The sequence below is a fragment of the Drosophila nasuta genome, chromosome 3 (assembly GCF_023558535.2).
Source record: "Drosophila nasuta strain 15112-1781.00 chromosome 3, ASM2355853v1, whole genome shotgun sequence".
Classification (NCBI taxonomy): Eukaryota; Metazoa; Arthropoda; class Insecta; order Diptera; family Drosophilidae; genus Drosophila; species Drosophila nasuta.
In genome coordinates this window covers 43,605,819-43,623,494 of record NC_083457.1, presented here as the reverse complement: position 1 = coordinate 43,623,494, position 17,676 = coordinate 43,605,819, and the positions used below count along the sequence as shown (strand labels likewise).

At 39.9% G+C, this 17,676-nt stretch overlaps 3 protein-coding genes across 5 annotated transcripts in view; 1 reads left to right on the top strand and 2 right to left on the bottom strand.

Annotated features, from left to right (window-relative positions):
• Positions 1 to 26: 26 nt before the first annotated feature.
• On the bottom strand, positions 27 to 5,551 carry LOC132791641 (X-linked retinitis pigmentosa GTPase regulator). The gene is made up of 5 exons (XM_060800652.1): positions 5,158 to 5,551; positions 4,141 to 4,341; positions 2,951 to 3,166; positions 252 to 2,888; positions 27 to 181 (listed from the first exon to the last, which is right to left on the bottom strand). Exons 1-5 carry the CDS (start codon positions 5,294 to 5,296, stop codon positions 27 to 29), a joined length of 3,348 nt encoding a protein of 1,115 aa, XP_060656635.1. The 5' UTR covers positions 5,297 to 5,551.
• LOC132791644 (HIV Tat-specific factor 1 homolog) lies at positions 70 to 17,476 on the top strand. 2 transcript variants are annotated; one of them, XM_060800655.1, is made up of 8 exons: positions 70 to 212; positions 10,717 to 11,597; positions 11,662 to 11,864; positions 16,287 to 16,453; positions 16,519 to 16,705; positions 16,767 to 16,903; positions 16,959 to 17,285; positions 17,348 to 17,476. In XM_060800655.1, the coding sequence occupies exons 2-7, from the start codon at positions 10,751 to 10,753 to the stop codon at positions 17,275 to 17,277; spliced, it is 1,860 nt and encodes a 619-aa protein (XP_060656638.1). In that variant the 5' UTR covers positions 70 to 212; positions 10,717 to 10,750; the 3' UTR covers positions 17,278 to 17,285; positions 17,348 to 17,476. The 2 variants fall into 2 exon arrangements, with proteins under 2 accessions (XP_060656638.1, XP_060656639.1); XM_060800656.1 differs by having other exon boundaries at positions 92 to 212; positions 10,739 to 11,597.
• The window catches only part of LOC132791642 (trichohyalin), a 69,070-nt gene continuing 63,952 nt past the window's right edge, over positions 12,559 to 17,676 (bottom strand). The window contains exons 6-7 of one of the 2 annotated variants that reach the window (XM_060800653.1): positions 17,389 to 17,637; positions 12,559 to 15,464 (exon numbers count right to left, since the gene is read on the bottom strand). In XM_060800653.1, coding sequence (XP_060656636.1) covers positions 13,889 to 15,464; positions 17,389 to 17,637 — 1,825 coding nt within the window. In that variant the 3' untranslated portion in view covers positions 12,559 to 13,888. The remainder of the gene's footprint in view (positions 15,465 to 17,388; positions 17,638 to 17,676) is intronic. The other variant, XM_060800654.1, reaches the window with a different exon arrangement.

Sequence of the window (17,676 nt, the reverse complement as noted above, 5' to 3'; positions counted from 1 at the left end):
GACTTTTAAATTAGAGTGTGTGTTTTTTATAAAATAGTGCAGACGCGCGACGACTGCTGTGCGTTAGCAGCAGTACCAGCATTTTGGCCATTCTGCAGGCTTAGCTCGCTGTTGACTTTGTTGTTGCTGCTGTAGTGTGGCGGCGGCTGTGACGTCGACTGCGACTGCGACGGCGCTTCATCTGCCGGCAAAAACAAAACAAACGTTTACAGGTGAGTTAATAAAATGATTTGTTTATCGCTTATACTAACCTTCAATTTGCACGGCCTTCTCGTTGCGACATGAGAGTCGCATGCCATCCAAGAACTGCTGCACGAATCCCTTGCTGTCCCTGCTCTGTCGACGTTCCTCGGATTTCTTGCTGTTGCTGAGATTGATATGGGAATTGGAACGTTGCTCCTCCAAGGCACGCAGCTCCTCCTGCATGGCCTTCTTGCCACGCTCCACGACCGCATCGAATTGATCCTCAGCCTGGGTCTCGAATTCGTTAATACCATTGTTGCCATTATTGCTGGCGGAATGGTGATTGGAGTTCACTGAAGCCGTCGTGCGTTCATCCTCCTCCTCCACGGAGCTGCTGCTGGGTCTCGGCTCCTCATTAGGCGTCGTGGTGGGCGTATGCATCTCCTTGGCTGCCTTTATTTGAAACAACGATGAAATGTTCTCCTTGGCGCCTTGAACTTCATGCGATATCTTATTGGTCATCGAGTCCATGGCGCGGCCCATGGATTCCTTGGTGTTGGCAGCCGCCTTAGCTGCATTGCTGCCCGCCTGCTCCATGGATTGCCGAGCATCGCTGGCCATAAGCTGCGCTCTTTTGCCAGCCGCATCAACTGCATCTCTGGCGCCATCCGCCATTCGCTGTGCTCCATTGCTGGCTGCAGCGACGGCATCGCGAGCTCCATTGCTGGCTGCAGCGACGGCATCGCGTGCTCCCGTCGTCATACGCTCACCAGCAGCTCCTACAGCTTTGCGCATGGCATCGCGTGTTTCCAGTAGCTTGGTTTCAATGGCACTGCCAACGCTTTCGTTGGCTTTGTCCATTTTCTCCACCAGCTGCTCGCTCTCTGATTCCTCCAGTTCTTCCAGGGAGTCACCTAGCGGAGTGTCTGGCATCTGCTCGGCAACATTTGCCGTCACATCGACGCCATTGTTGATGAATCTTATTTCGTTGACCACTTTGCTGCTGTCCTCGGCATCTTCGGTGGTTGTTATCTCCACCGCCAGCTGCTCATCCTCCTCGGTGGGTGGCGTAGGCGTAGAGATCTTGATGTGTGCATGCTGTAGACTTTCGGCCAAAGGTTGCTCCACCACTGTATCCAAGCTATCGACTAATTCCGGCGAGGTTTTCTCGAGCTCATCGTGCGCCATCGCCGCCTCATAGGAGAAGTTGCGTTGCGGCGTCTTCTTGATGGTTTGTGGCGTGCTCGCTGCATCGCTGCTGTCGGGATACGGTGTACGAGGGCGCAGCTTGTGCTCCTCCTTCTCTTGGCTGCTGCTGTTACTGTTAGGCATTGATACCTGTTCCTTGCTCAGGGATGCAATGGATTTCTGTGGAGAAGGCGACTCGGCTGGCGGCGTTGGTAGCTTGGCTATCGATTCCATTGTTGCGACGCTGGTGGCGACTTCTTTTAGTGGACTTTCCAAAGGCGCCGTTGGCTCCGGCTGCTGTTGCTCCAAGTTGTCCTCTTTATCCGCTTCCTTCGCTTCTTCTTTTTGGGGACTTTCTGTGCTTGTGACTGCTTCTACTTGGGATGCTGCTTGCTCTGGTTTCGCTGTCTCCACCTGCTCCTCCTTTACTGCTTGTATCTGATCCTCCTTTGATGCCTCTACTTGCTCATCTTTTGCTGTACCTATTTGTTCCTCACTTGTTTCTTTCGGCTCTTCCTTGGCTGCTTCCATATGCTGCTCTTCTGCCTTTGCCTCATCCATCACATTGCCATTGATCTCTGCCTCTTTAGACGCCTCTGCCACGTTGCCATTGATCTCAATTGCCTTTTCCGCAGCCTGCTCCGCAATGTCCGCAGTTTCTGCCTTCGCCTCCTCCTTGCTCAAATGCTTCACTACCTCCAAAGTGGCCACTCCCGTTGCCATGGCTGCTACACTAGCGCCCAATGCACTACCGCCTACTCCTTGTCCCGTATCCATTTCCGATTCAGTTTCCAACGCCTTTTGCTTGGTCAAACTTCTGCCGCTGGTGTTGCGCTGCTCCGCGTTGCCATTGAGCTGCTCCTTGGGCTGCAGCACAAAGCTGCGACTCATGTAGCTGTGAGCCTCGGCAGCAGCTGCACCCGTTGAAGCCGACACCGTCGAGGATCGGGGCAAACCCTGCACCAAAATGTGCTGATCTCCAACAGCAATGTCGAGTAGTCGCAGATTCTTGAATTTGGAGATCTCACGAAAGGTCTTCAGATGGTGTCCACTCTCCGAGAAGGTGGTAAAGAATTTATTCGCCTTACTCAACACTGCGTAGAAGGAAAATCCTTTGAGTAGCTTCCAAATGGGACCATTTTCCTCGCTGTCGTAATCGTAGAAACGCTGAAAGACCAAACTCTTGTTGCGCATCGACTCGAAGCTGCGATAAATGCTGCCCACATTGGTCACGATGAAGATCTCGCTGGCCTTCGAGATGTGCATAAAAATGATGCGTTCCTGCTGCGCCAAATTCTTTTGCAGCTCCGTGAATTTGGGAAAAACGAATTCGTTGAGACGTCCGGTTAGAAATAGATTCCCAGTGGCTGTTAACACTAAGGTGGATTCGGGGCCGCAGGCAAATTGCTGCACTGCAGCATCCAGACAAATCTCCACGGGATGTCCATCATAGTCCGCCTCGAGATCTCCTAGCTGCTGTTGTGCATTCGAGCCACAGCCAATAAGGCGACCTTTGGCTATAAATAATTGAAGAGAGGAATTAGACATGGAGATTTGAGTGTGTAATTTGGTTACTCACTGGTCAGCACCACAAAGTGTTCGTTGCCCGCCTGGATAGCTATAAAGTTGTCCGTCTCCTCGTTCTTCGATAGATAATCGTCGAACTCTTCGAGGCGAAATGGTTTGCGTATGATTGCACAAGGCTGCTCCTCAACGATGGCATCGATAAAGTGCTGAGCCACATGCGTGTCCATGGGAAAGATGTTGCGACCCGTAAAGAACACTTCATTGGAGACTGAACAGGAAAGGGAATAAATCAGGATCTTGTTGGAGAATATATCCTATTATAGTGCATGTTCAGATTGTGTTATTAGATATTGTTTCTTTGACTACTGAAATGAAGTCAAAGAAACAATATCAATTAAAGTCCTCTGGATTATTTCCACGTATACTATTTTACTAAAGACTCACTTATAGTTCCTTTTTTTAAATTTAATTTCTTTTGTGTGCAGAAATATCCGGATGAATTATTATATCCAATTTACGCGAACTCATGCTTTTCCCTATTTTTAGTTTATTCTGCCAGTTCTCTATTTTATTTAAATGAATACAAGCCTTCGCTTTTAAATTTATATCGTTTTTTAACTTCTATTATATTAATATCTTGCTATACTTTATTATGCCTCATATTTCTTTCTTATAAATTTTGTGTACTTTGCGCTTCTAACATACTTTTTTGTTTGCACTCTTTTTCTGAATTTTTATCCATTTATTCGGCTCTATTTTTATTTATTGTGTATTTTCTAATCTATTTTTTAATTTATCATCGTACTATAAACATTTTATTGTTTCGTTTTTTGCTGTGCATCATTAATTTTTACTTTTAATGTTGACCAATTTTTTCTACTATTCTCTTTCTTCACTTAAATATAAACTTCCTAATTTCGTTTCCAAGGGGGCAATATTTTCACAACGAAGGAAAATGAAAATCAAGTTTTCATTGTGTTTCTTTTTTTGTTGCTGTTTTTGCTTGAATGTTCATGTTTTTAACATTCAATTCTTTTTACTATTTTTCTATTAATCTTCTTTGATTTTCTCTTTCAATTTGAACTTTTTTTTAAAAACTTATTTGTTATTTTGTTCCTCAGTTGTCATTGTCTGTGATTCATTTTTCTTAAGCATTTTACATATTTTATTTTATGTCCTTTTATCTCTTCACATCTCTGCTCTTCCGTTACTTCCCTTTTCATATCTCTTTTAGCTACTCACGTGTCATTATCACCGCCCAATTGCTGCCAAAGGCGGTATCGTTTATCTTCAATCCGAGAGTTTTAAGCGATTTAACGCAAGTTGGTTTGCTAACAATATCTCCATTGTTGTTGTTGTTGTTGTTGTTGGCTTTGTTGCTGTGGCCGCCAATTCCGAGTTGGCCATAGTGATTCTCGCCCCAAACAAAAAGACGTCCTGATTCTGAAATTGATAAGAACATTTGTTGGACATAAAACTTTAACCAATTTTATTGTTGCTTCAACTTGTGACTTTTATTGATTGTGCGTGAGCGTGTGTTAGTGTGTGAGCTACTGCCAATCCCCGAATTTGTACTAACTGTTCCAAACAGCCGTCAAAAGCGACAGTTGACCCGCTTTACGTTTCAATTACGAACGCGCTTCGGTTTCAGTTGACTTCAGTTCAGTTTAGTTCGGTTCGGTTCTTTTGGGTTTTAGTTTTGGTTTACTTGACGTATACTTGATTTCCTTTACAATCGCTTCGTGAGTGTGTCCCATATTTTGGTAACACCCTCCCCCGCCAATTCCCTTCGCTTCCGTCTGGCTTAGCTGACCTCATTAGGCGCCTTCTATATTGCTATTGGGTTCTATTTCTATTTTGATATTTTTTGTTGTACTCGCATTTGAAAGCCAATTTTTGCTGTGATTTAAAGTGGATTATGTAATATTGGCTAATTGAATGGCCAGCTTAAGGATCGTGTTGCCGTCTTGAGTTCGTAAAAGTGAAAGTGCGCTGTGTGTGATTATTATTTAAAGCAAATTGCAGCTAACATGCAACATTCCCAACGCGACTCGACTCAAAGGTGCCACAGACACCGCAAAAGACAAGGGGCAAGGCAACGACGACGACGATTTGACCACAAAGGAAAGTCTCTTTCTCTCCCTCTGTCTCTCTCTCTCTCTCTCTGTTTGTGTGTGTGTTGTTGATGGATAGACAGGCGGACAGTCCGGTTAACTGCTTTTGGGTCGTAATAGGGTCAATTGTGTCTTGGCCATTTACCGCATATAACCGCACTCTGATGCGGACCGGATATCAAACGTTTGACCGGATCGTTCTTGATGTAGAAATAGCTTTGTGTATTCTCCGCCAAATGGGACTTGCCCAGCGTAAATATAGCGCCGCTGCTCGGTATATCCATATCTCTATATACACCGATATGTATATATTGAAGAAGAGTTTGTATTTCTTTTTGTTTATTTTGCACTATTTATTTGGTGTAGTTTTTCTTTCTATCGATTTGCATAGTTTTTTTTTTTTGCCGGCTGCAAAAGCTCATTTAAAATTTTTATCACCACACCAGCAACAACAACTTAGACACAACAATGGCATTTGGATAATTGCGTGCTCGAAACTGAAAGAATTTCACCCGAGGGCAGCCGGGCCACAGAAAAACACTTTTGCAATCCGTGTTGCACTTGCGGTCAGTTGAACGTTTCGTCTCGTACTGGTCAAGCTAGCCAGTTAGTCCGGCTAATAGTGCTAGCAACTAGCCAACAGGACTCACATACCAATACATACACATTTATACATTTATACATATATATACTGGTTCAACTTTTCCCCTTTTGGCTAAGCGACTCGCTGACTGACTCGACTTTCGTTGCCCCCATAAATATGCTATGAAAATGTGTTCATGTGCTGTGCGCCTGGTCGCCACTTTTGGCCTCGATACACTAGTGAGTCACTACACTACACCCCAGACAGTTTTAGTTAAGTTATTCGAATACTTCTTTTACACCCCGCTAAGGTGTTTTTATACCCGCTAACCGTAGGGTAGAAGGTATTATAACGGGTATGTAAGAAGCCGAAGGAGGCATCTCCACTATTGTTATTTCTGCTTTGGTTGACAATCTGGTATATTTTTGACGCTATAGTATATTTTCTTCTCTATGAATGTAATCCTATATCGATATACCAAATAGTCTTGTATAAATTTCAGTATTTTTTCGGTATATTAATTTGGATTATTTATGGAATAGTTCATTGAAATAGGTAGCGTGTATTTCACAGTATATTTTGTACTCTATGGTATATTTTGAATGTAGTACTATATAAATATACCAAATATATCATTTGATATTATTAGTATTTTTTAGGTATATTAATTTGGATTACTTTTAGAATGTGGTTTAATTGAAAATGGATATCGGGTATATTACAGTATATTTGGCACACAATGGTATATTTTGAATACAATATACAAATATACCAAATATAGCATTTGAGATTTTTAGTATTTTATAGGTATATTATTATATTTTAGAATATAGTTTAATTAAAAATGGATAGCGGGTATCTTCCAGTCGAGCACACTCGACTGTAGCTTTCTTACTTTTTTTTGGGTTATGGCCTCAAACTTGGTCGGTATTAATGGCATTTTGTGTGTAGTGTAATGCGCGCAAATCTTCAGCTCGAATGTTAAAAATAAAATGAAATATGTTCAACTGCTGACTGAGTGACTGACTGACGGAATGATGGGGGAGTGGAGTGGCAGGCAGTGGGCGTATCACGCCCCTTGACCTGTTGACATTTGCATAACTAGCTCTGCAATTTCGTTACTTCGCAGATTTCTGCACTAAAACTTAATTAATTCGTTTTACTTTGTATGCAGACTGGCCCAAAAACGAGGCGATTGCCACCCGGTTTTTTTTATGGCGCCTCGTAAAATGATTAATTCCACAACTGCTGCTGGCTTTAGGCAGCTTTAGCTAAACTCACACTTGCATTTTTTCGCAGACAATTTGCGTCAATTAATTGATTTCTTGCGCCATCTTGAGAAAATTCCATTCAATTCTTATGCAATTATATTATTATTACTTTTGCGCCACTTTTTTCTGTCTGATTACCGCGAGAAGCACCTGTGATGACCAGTTGAGTTTCCACAATCGGAAAAGTAAATATGTTAAGTATATAGTTAATAATTTATTAGGAAATTCCATTCAAGTGCTTTAAGAATTTAAACTTAAGGTGACTAGTGAATGAATCAGCGAAAGTTTAGCCTTTATACAAAAGTATTTGTTATAGTTTGACCCAATTTTGATACGATTGATTTTTAATTAGTGTTTAAATATGCTTCAAAGTAAATTTCGAGTAGTCAAATTGCTTAATTTATAACTTTAAATTTATATTTTAATATATTTTGCGTATTTGAATTGGTGAATTAAAAACTTGTTTCAATAAAAGATTAATCTAATTTCAAGACAAAAGTCAAATCAATTGAGTGCTTTGAAATCTAGTCCAACCAGTTATATTTTATACTAAGTTTAACTTGTTCTTTGTTTAACAAATGTGAACTTCTTATATTCGTTTGAAGATTAAATTACTTTTCTAGAATTATAAGTTTAACTGATTTATGAAGATTACATTTTAATCTAGCTTAGTATGAATTGAACTTAATACCAAAAACAATATCATTTAAAATTTAACATATTACATTTGTGATACATTTTATTGAGTTCGAATGCGAATCAAAATGCGCAAAATGTAATAAAATGGACTAATATTTCAAACTTGGTTAGTCTATAAAAAAAATTATTGTAGATCATTTAAAACCTATTTAAAATGGGCTTTAAGTTTGCAAAGCTGACGAAAATTATTATAATTATTATTATGTAGTTTTAATACAACTTCTATACTACGTGCTCAGCCAAAACAATAATTTCTGCTTTATACAAAGTTTCTTGATTTTACTTCATTGCAACGATAGATAGAATTCGTTTTTATGAAGATGATTCCCAAATCTCTGGCTACATAGTTGTAATTTAACATTATTTTTTTTAAACTAAATAATGTTACAAGATCTTTTAAACTTTGTTCATATTCTTGCTCATAAAATTCGTCTTAAAGCAAGCACATTTCTTGCCTGGGCTCTAAAAATAGGAAATGAAGAGGAGTTCTATTTATTCTTAACTATGGTTTTGATTATAGTGCAATACAAATAATGTATCGACTTGCTTTTAAGAATTTAATGCATTAATCTCCAGCGAGAGTCTTTATATATAACTTTCATATTTTTAAACACAATTTTTACTTACATTTTGTGCATATTCATACCCATATATGTTATTCGTTGTAAAATCATCTGCAAACATGCTTATCTCTTGAGCTGTATTTATGATCTATATGCCAATGGGGAAAACCTGAACTATATCATATGACTGCTGCGCCCACATTTGAGTTGAGTTGAGTTGCGTTGAGAACACGAAGGCGCAGGCTACTCACAAATGTGCATATAGTGAATACAACGAGTGCTCGAGTATGAATACTCGAGTCCATAACGAATGCTCGCCTGTCTGTGTAATTTATGAGTGTCGTCCAACGACTTTGTGTGTTAACCTCTCTGCAACTTTCCACTTGCGACTTGCAACCAACTGACTGCAGCCATGGCCAGAGTCGAAGGTGGTGTCAGTTTAATGGCTCTGACTGCCTACCACTTTACACTGTTGTTGTTGCTGCTATTGTTGTTGCTATTGCTGTTGCATGCCACCAGTATTCGATATGTGTGCCGACTGTCGACGGTCGGACAATGTGCCAGTTACTGCAGTTCCCAAAGGCAGCACCCTCGACAAAAAAAAAGAAAACAAAGAACAGTGCAAATCTTATGTGAATGCAAATTTGCACAAAACTTACTCGCGGGTTACGTTGAACTCGCTCTCAGAGGTCGAGAATGGTATTAAGGCATTACAGGTTAGTGCTGAAATGTGCAACACACTTTTAAAGCGATATTCGATGAGCCTTTTATAAATAGAAATATTCGATATTCTCCTATTAGGCTTAGAGGCTTGTTTGTGGCCTAGATCTTTTCCTTTCTAAGCTTATTTTCGAATAAATTAATAAGAGTTAACGATGAGAAATATCTTCGATTTATATGTTCTTAAAGTGTTAACTTCAACTTTATTAAAAAGAACGCATTACGTGAATTCCATAACTACGAATATTTATAAAGATATGTCTTAATATGTACGAAATACTGTATTCTCTCATTTAGTATAATAAATATTCTCTCATATAGTATATAAAGAATATTTATACAAATATCTCTGAAAATATACTAAATACTATATTCTTTCATTTACTATAATGAAGAAAAGTGTCAACTAATAATTAATTAAAAAGAACGCAATTTTATAGTTTTCACTTAATGATATTTATATATCTTTGAAAATATACTACACTCACTCATATACTATAACGAAAAATAAGAATGTAATTAAGAATATTCACGTAGATATCTCTGAAAATATATTGAATACTTTACTCTTTCTGTTTCTCTAATGAAGAATGACATTTGATTTATTGTGTGAACCTAAAAAAGTGTCCCATCATCTTGTTTGTTCGCCTAGTTGATTGAACTCTAGCCAACCCATCTCGTTTTTTTTACTGTGTACTGTATGTACCAAATACTGTAGTATATACCAAAATATCTCATACCGTCACAGTATAATAAATAGGGAAATGCAGGTATCAAAATATTATAATTAACATGCCGTACATTGAACTCTATTGAGTGTCTTCAGTAGTCGCTGACGTAGAAAGCGTCCCAAAGCACGTGAACAGCTGTCGCAACTCTCAAGATTTGTCGTAATACCAATTGAGTTGACAAATCAATCGAACAAATATATATATACGGTTTTTGGAGAAAACTGTTTAGTCTTAGGTCAAGTTAAGTTGTCGCCAACTGCGGCTTTTGGCCGGTTGATTGAACTTGCGTTTGTCGCGGGTTCAAAGCAATCGATTTAAAGGTGGCAAATGAAAACGGCTCCTGGGGCGTAAGTTAAGCCAGAGTGCCAGACCCCGAAAAATAAATAGAATTGTTTGCCTGACCTTCAGCAGCTATCAAGTTGTTGCGATACCCTGTAAGATTAGAGTAGTTGAGAGGGAGTATTAACTGTTCATTAATATTAGAAAAGAACTCGCTTCAATACTGACTTCTAGATGGTATTTTAAAGTGTACTTTTCAAAACATTCTTAGTACTTTCTCTTACTAAGACTTTGCCAACTTTGTAATTCCCTTATTGTAGTCATTATATTTACAGGGTATTCTATACAATTTGCGTTTTCTGAGGCAAAGCCGCTTAAGGAGTATCTTTTAGTTCCGCTTTGCTGCGTTTGTCGCTTTGTTGTTTCGGCCGCGTTGTTTCTCCGACCCATAAAAATGGGATTTGTTGGCCTTTTTTTTCGCTTGCTTGTTTTGCTGGCTTTTGGGAGTTTCGTGCGCTTTTCATTTCGTTTGCATTTTATCGGTTAACCCTCAGCTTGACCCACACACACAGTCCAGAAAAGAAAGAATGATGGTAATCAAAGGCACACAAAAAAAGGTGCAAAAATGTTGACTGTATTTTGGTTAGTTTTCCACCATTTTCCCTTCTCTATGCGAAGCTCTACACAATGTCAACGTCATGAGCACGTTTTTCCAATTTATTTTGACCATTTCTTCATGCTTAAATTGCGTGTGTGTACTGTGTGTGGGCAGGAAATTCTGGCAAAATATGAAATTAGCTGGAAATTAGCAACACCAAACTAAAAGTGTAGTCTACTTTTGTGCGTTGGCCACAAAAGCCACCACGCCGTATAATTACAGAAAGCATACACAATGAGCGACGATAGCAAAGCCAAGGAAGAAGAGAAAGTAGCTGGTGAAAGTGAAACTTCTGTTTCCGAGGAAAAGTCCAAGGATAAGAATCCCTCTCCATCGTCGGAAAGCGAAAGTGAAAAAATCGAAGCAAAGGAAGCGGCAAATGAAACTGAAAAATTGGAGGATGCCGTCGCACATAACAAAGCTGCTGATGCCACACAGCAGGATTTCAAGGCTTTCGAGGAGCACGTTAGCTATGCGGCCGATGGTGGCGCCATCTACACGGATCCCAGCACAAAGCAAAAGTACAAATGGTGCGATGAGAAAAATGATTGGAAACCTTTGAGTGAGAGTGAGGCGGCAACGGCGGGAAATCTCTATGAGAACGAACATTACAAATGGTGTCACGATACGCAGCAGTGGCTGCCAAAGCAATCTGCTGGAAATGCCACCGAAACGGAGCACTATAAATGGGATGAGCAGCAGCAAAAGTGGTTGCCGAAGAAGACAGAAGAGCAGCAGGCAAAGTCTGAAGTTGTCTATGGTGTTGATGAGAATGGCGATCGCACGTATACAGATAAGGATGGCGCGGTATACTTTTGGGATGCCGGCAAATCTGCGTGGTTTCCCAAGATCGACGATGATTTTATGGCGCGCTATCAAATGAACTATGGCTTCATTGACAACACCAGCGCGGGAGAGCGTGAGAAGGCGGAACGTGAGGCAGCCGAGGCCAAGCGCAAGGAGGAGCAACTGCAGCGCATGACAGCCGAAGCTCAGGCTGCAATGAATGCGCCAGTTGGAACTGGCAAAGATGGAGTTCCAGCTGCAGCAACTGGCAAGCGAAAGGCTCAAGAGCCGCCAAGTGAGTTGAATTTATTTTTAAGTTTTACCTTCATTTACTTATTAATTTACTTTGTTCCTTTAAGAATGGTTTGAGATGGATCCATCGCAGAACACCAAAGTCTATGTCTCCAATTTGCCTTTGGACATTAACATGGAGGAGTTTGCAGAGTTAATGAGCAAGTGCGGCATGGTGATGCGTGATCCTCAGACACAAAAGTACAAACTGAAGTTGTATACCGAAGCGGATGGACAAATCAAGGGAGATGGACTGTGTGATTATATCAAAGTGAGTTGTTGCTTCCATAGTTATTATCGTAATCTGTTTTATAATGCATAATAAGAGTAGCTAATCCTCAAATTTGTGATGTAAATATTTCAATTTGATATTTTAATTCTTTGTTGGTATTCTCATTTGGTTTTATTTCTGTTCCTTTCGCGGTTCCGATCTCAATTGGTTTTATTTCTGTCTCTTTGAGTGTTTCGATCTTTGCCAAATAGAATACTAAAGAACATTTCCATTTAATGCACAATTTGCGATATCTCGTCATTATTTAATTTATTTACTTGAATAATATTTGTGCTTTAAAGTCGATAAAAAATAGTCCATTAATTATTTTCCATTTGAAAAATTCTTTCCTCAATCTAAAAGGTTTTATTATTGCCGTAATTTTGTTTTTGTTTCCAATTTGATAAAAGATGTTTTTTTTTTTGTTTAATTTTTGTCCTTTTCACTATTTCGTTCAAAACTGTTTTTTTTTATCATTATCACAATACTTACCCGAATTGTACAATACTATAGAACATTTTCATTAGATGCACAATTTGTGGAAACTTTTCTTAATGTTTTCGAAGAATATTCCGGTTTTTTTAACATACAAATTAGTTGAAGTCTCTTACGTGCCTTTGAAATTATTTTCCGCTTTAAAAATCCTCCAATTATAAAACCAACAAAAAAAAACGCTTTCTTCTTATTTTGTGGTTTTTTCTCAGTGTTTTGTTTAAAACTTTATTTGTTTGTTTTATCTAAATTAAATCGGCTTGCATTTTTATTATAGATATTTTTTTTGTTGCTTTTCATTACTTGTGTATTTATCAATAAGTTTTTTTTGTGTTGTATTTTCTTTGCGTTCATAATGATAAATATTCACCTTAGTACTGCTGACTATTATGGATCCTCTGTGTTTATTTAATAATATATAATAATAATAATGATATATGTATATATTTTAAAATTGGTTAGTTTGTTGTTTACTTAGTAATTGTTTTTTAAAATGCATTTACTTGGCTACAAAAAATTGCTTTTTCATATCAATGAGTTTTGTTCATCATCGTTTGTTTTGTTGTAAATTTTATTTATTATTTAACACAAAATTACAGTTGAAGATTGAAATAATCATGATTTTTTCGCTTAATGTTGCTTGGTTTTTTGTTTTGTATTTGTTTTTGCATTTGAGGTACATATTAAAAAATACAATAAATTTACACATTTAAACATACAATAATTATTAAAAATATAAAATATATATAACCTAATTAGTTAGTACAATAGTTTCGCTTAGCCTTTTGCATTAATCATCTCTTCTTTTAGGCGTATAGTTAAAGTATTTTTTTTGTTTTGTTATAAAAAGGTTTTCATAGTATTATAATTATTATCTTAAAACTTATTGCTTCTTGGCCGATAGAAGAATCCTTTTTTTAGAGGAGAGTGGAGGGGAAAGCAGGAGAGAGGGGGGAGTGTTCATTAAATGTAGTAAACTTTTATTTTGTTTCTCGGTGTTGCATTTTGTGCATATTAATTGTTAAAAAATGTGTGTGTATAATATTATTATTTGTATTTATTTGAAATGCTTTGCGCTAATTGCTATTTTGGTGATTAAGGAAACATTTTGGGTCTATTTGCTAGGCCATCTAGTTTTCTTTTTAATGTATATTTTTTATTATATATTTAGTTAGTTTTCTTTTTTGTATTTTATATAGTTTAGCTGTACATTGTGTGTGGAGCGAGTTGGAACTCTTTCAATTTTTCGTTGGAAAATATCTGCGGAATATTTTCGCAAAAAATGTGCACGATGTTTAAGATGTTCGTTATAGGTTGTTTTTTTCTTCTTCTATTATTATTGTAAATAATACTTTTGCGTGTTGTTTTGTTTTGTTTTTCTTCGAAAGCATAAAACAAAAGATAACATAGAGAAAAAAAGAAATGACTCCCAAAAATGTAGACGATATGTTTTCGTTTTTGTATTTTTTTTTTAGATTTTTTTTTTTTGTAGTTTTCTTTAGTTTGTTAGTGTGTTTAATGGCTCAGTGTGTTTACTGCAGGTTGTTCAGCCTGATGGCCTCCTCTATCCGCTTGAGTTTCTTCTGCTGCTGCTGCTTGAGCTGCTTCTCCTTCATCTGTTTGCGCATCTTGCGCATCTCAGCGAAACGCTCCTGATCCTCGGGACTCAGCTTCGCTATGCGCGAAGCGTATTGCCGACGCTTGTCCAGCAGCTTGTCGGCCACCTTAGCGTTCTCAATCTTGTTGGCCTCCTCGAACTTTTCTTTCTGCTCTTTGGCCTTCGCAGCAGCCGCTGCTTTCTCGGCCTCTTCGCGCTGCTTGCGCTCCTCCTCGGCACGTTTCATGTCCTCCTCCAGCTGGCGACTACGCGCCTTCTCCTCCTCGCGCAGCTCCTGCTTCAGTCGCTCTTCCTCCTCGGCCAGTTTGCGCTCCTCGGCCTTACGCTGCTCGATCTCCGCCTCGCGTTGACGCTGCAGCTCCTTGCGGCGAGCGTTCTCCTCGTGGAGGCGCGCCAATTCACGCTGCTCGAAAAGACGCGTCTCCTCCAGACGCTTCAGTTCCTGGCGCTTCTCCTCCTCCTCCTGTTCGCGCTTGATTTGCTCTTGACGCTGACGCTCTTGCTCCTCCAGCTGCTGTTGTATTTCCAGTTGTTCGCGGCGCTTGGCCTCGTGTGCCTCTTGCAGCTTGCGCATCTGTTCGGTCTTGGCCTGCTTCAGTCGCTCCTCGTACTCTTCGCGCAAACGCTGCTCCTCGGCGAGACGTTGCTTCGAGTACTCTAGACTTGCCGCTTCCTGCGCCGCCTGCTGTTTGCGCTGTTGTTCCTCCCGGGCCAGACGTTCCTCCTCCTCGCGTTCACGTTGCTTCTGCAGACGCTCCTGACGCAGCCGCAGCGCTTCGTCGTCGGCGATGCGTTGGCGTGTCGCTTCGTCGTGCTGCTGCTGCAGTTGCTGCAGCTCACGTTGTCGCTGCTCCTTCAGCTGTTGCTTCTGCTGCTTCTCCAGACGCTCACGCTGTTCACGTTGCTCACGATCTTGTCGCTGCTGCTCCTCGATGGCACGCTGACGCAGCGCTTCGGGTTCGCTTTGTGGCTCATGTTGTTGCGGTGTATCCACGTGTTGTTGCTGCTGCTGTTGCTGTTGCTGCTGGCGCTGTTGTTCTTCTAGCTGCTTGCGTCTGCTTTGCTCCTCCTGCTGCTTGCGACGACGTTCGCGACGTTCCTGACGCATGCGCTGCTGACGTTCGGCTCTCTTCTGCTGTCTGCGACGCTCCTTCTCACGCTGACGCTGCAACTTGCGATCGTACTCCGTCATCTTCTGTGGATTCGTTGGAGTTGGCGACGGTTGTCCAGCAGTCGATGGCACATCGTTTCCATTGTTAATCAGCGTTCCCGGTGCTGGCGTTGTGCTCACACGTGGACGCTTGCGTGGTCGCTGCTGTCTTTGCGGATAGTTGACATCGTTGTGGTACGATGGTTGCTGTTGTTGTTGTTGTTGTTGTTGCTGCTGCTGGCGATTGCGTTGTTGGAAGCGACGATTGCCGGGACGACGCTTGCGTGCGGGAATTGTCATCTCCTCATCGCTGCCTTCGGCTTTGACGCGGCGGTGATATCTACCAAAAGAGAAGCAGAGGCATTAATTGCAAATCCTTATAATAATTTCCTCTCAATGCTTATAATTATGCTTTAGAAATCAAAAGATTGTTATAAAGCTTCGGAATATATCAGTATTTTTGCGGTATATTTTCGGTATATATATATTTTTTTTTTTTAGCATTTTTACGGTATGTGTCCGGGGTGTTTTAGTACTCGAATGTATATTTTAGACATGGTTTAGTATTTTATGGCATTTCTCCGCTATATTTTAGTTTTTGCGATATGTTCTCTGTATATTTTAGTATATTTATTCTATAATTTCGGTATATTTTTAAAATATGGTTTTTATTGAAAATGCGCGTATCTCGCACTCTTGTTTTATGTACCTATTTTGCTTCACATAACCTAAAGGCCAAAACTACATTGGTTACATTATTGTACTATAGAATGGAATTTTAAACTCAAACTAAAATAACTTTAATATTCTTTTCTCACATAGAATTTACTTATTATCTTTAGATAGATAGATTATTAATAAAAAAAAGAATACAAAAAAATTCTTTTCTCACTATTTACTCTCTGAAGTGATGCTTTCTGTAGTTTATGTAAAAATATTGCTTTCTTTAAATGTGACAAATATTTTAACAAGATCTTCCAAATTGGCAACTATTCATTTATTTATGTAATGCGTAGAATTATAGAAATTTGAAAAGTTTTAGTGTATATCACTTTTTGTGTGCATCCTTTGGCTAAAATAACAATTTACAACTTTTTAAATTGAATATTCAAATGCCATAACTCTGTTGCTAACACAATTTCCCTGCTTTCTTCTCTTCTAGGTGGAATCTGTGAATCTGGCGCTGGAGATACTCGATGAGTACGAGCTGCGTGGACACAAGATACGCGTGCAGCGCGCACAGTTTCAAATGCGTGGCGAATACAATCCCGCTCTGAAGCCCAAGCGCAAGAAGAAGGACAAGGAAAAGTTGCAGAAAATTAAAGAAAAGTGAGTAGCTAAAAGCCAAAAAAATTTATTTAAATTATTAATATTTTCTCGAACTTCTTTGGCAGATTATTTGACTGGCGTCCAGATAAAATGCGCGGCGAACGCTCGAAGAACGAGAAAACTGTAATTATTAAAAATCTCTTTACGCCTGAGCTGTTTGAGCGGGAAGTAGAACTCATCTTAGAGTATCAAAACAATCTGCGCGAAGAATGCGGCAAATGCGGCATGGTGCGCAAAGTAGTCATCTATGATGTGAGTAGAAATCGAGTAATTGAATAATAGAATTATTTAAAATGAATGCAACTATTTGCAGCGACATCCTGAGGGCGTGGCACAGATTAATATGTCGTCGCCAGAGGAAGCTGATATGGTTATACAAATGATGCAGGGTCGCTACTTTGGACAGCGACAACTGAGTGCTGATCACTGGGATGGCAAAACCAAATACAAGTAAGTAAACATCGAGAAGAATTATTACCATAACTCATTGTTTTTTGTTTTGTAGAATTGATGAATCTGCTGCTGAGGCACAGGAGCGTCTGTCCAAGTGGGATGAGTATCTGGCTGCTGAGGATGCTGCTAAGAAAGAGGCAGAAGAGACGCCTCAGGAAGCAGTTAAAAAAGAGGCACAGGAAGCGTCTGAAAAAACTGTTAAGCAAACTCTTGAAGAAACGGTTCAAGATGCCAAGAAAGAGGTAGAAGAAGCTGTCAAGAAAGTGCTTGAAGAGACGTCTCAGGAATCTGTCAAGCAAGTCTCAGAAGCAGCGATTCAGGAAGCTGCCAAACAGGAAGCTGAGGAGACGCCTCAGGCAACTGATGCTTAAGGCATAAGGTACTATATTTTTATTCATCTTCTGCTATACCCAACTAATTATTTCTAAAATCCATTTGCAGTTGGAGTGTGTCAGTTGCTTGTTAAGTTTTGTTATTCATACCTGCGATCCGAGCCGCGACGATCGATAACCTCCAGCACAACCTCATTGGCCAATGCACCGGGATAGGTTGTGTTCCAGCGATTGTATATCTTCTCACGATTCGCCGCACTCACTTTGGGCATCTTGTGCTGGCAAATGAAACGCAGCTTGTCCGGACAGGAGCGAGCCGACCAGCGATACTTTGTTTCCGGGTCGTAGACAGCGCAGCTATTGTCCAATGACTTGCTGTTGGAGATAAGTTGCACATAGCTAAAATTGTTGCTTTCATATTAAAGAAGAATTTCCAAA

Bases quoted from the DNA above. Each gene is read 5' to 3' on its own strand.
- LOC132791644 (XM_060800655.1), top strand. From the start codon at position 10,751: ATGAGCGACGATAGCAAAGCCAAGGAAGAAGAGAAAGTAGCTGGTGAA. The intron at 16,706-16,766 runs GTGAGTAGAAAT...AACTATTTGCAG, and splicing joins GCAAAGTAGTCATCTATGAT to CGACATCCTGAGGGCGTGGC. The intron at 16,904-16,958 runs GTAAGTAAACAT...TTTGTTTTGTAG, and splicing joins GATGGCAAAACCAAATACAA to AATTGATGAATCTGCTGCTG.
- LOC132791641 (XM_060800652.1), bottom strand. From the start codon at position 5,296: ATGGATATACCGAGCAGCGGCGCTATATTTACGCTGGGCAAGTCCCAT. The intron at 4,342-5,157 runs GTAAATGGCCAA...TATCAATTTCAG, and splicing joins TCAGAGTGCGGTTATATGCG to AATCAGGACGTCTTTTTGTT. The intron at 2,889-2,950 runs GTGAGTAACCAA...AATTATTTATAG, and splicing joins ACACTTTGTGGTGCTGACCA to CCAAAGGTCGCCTTATTGGC.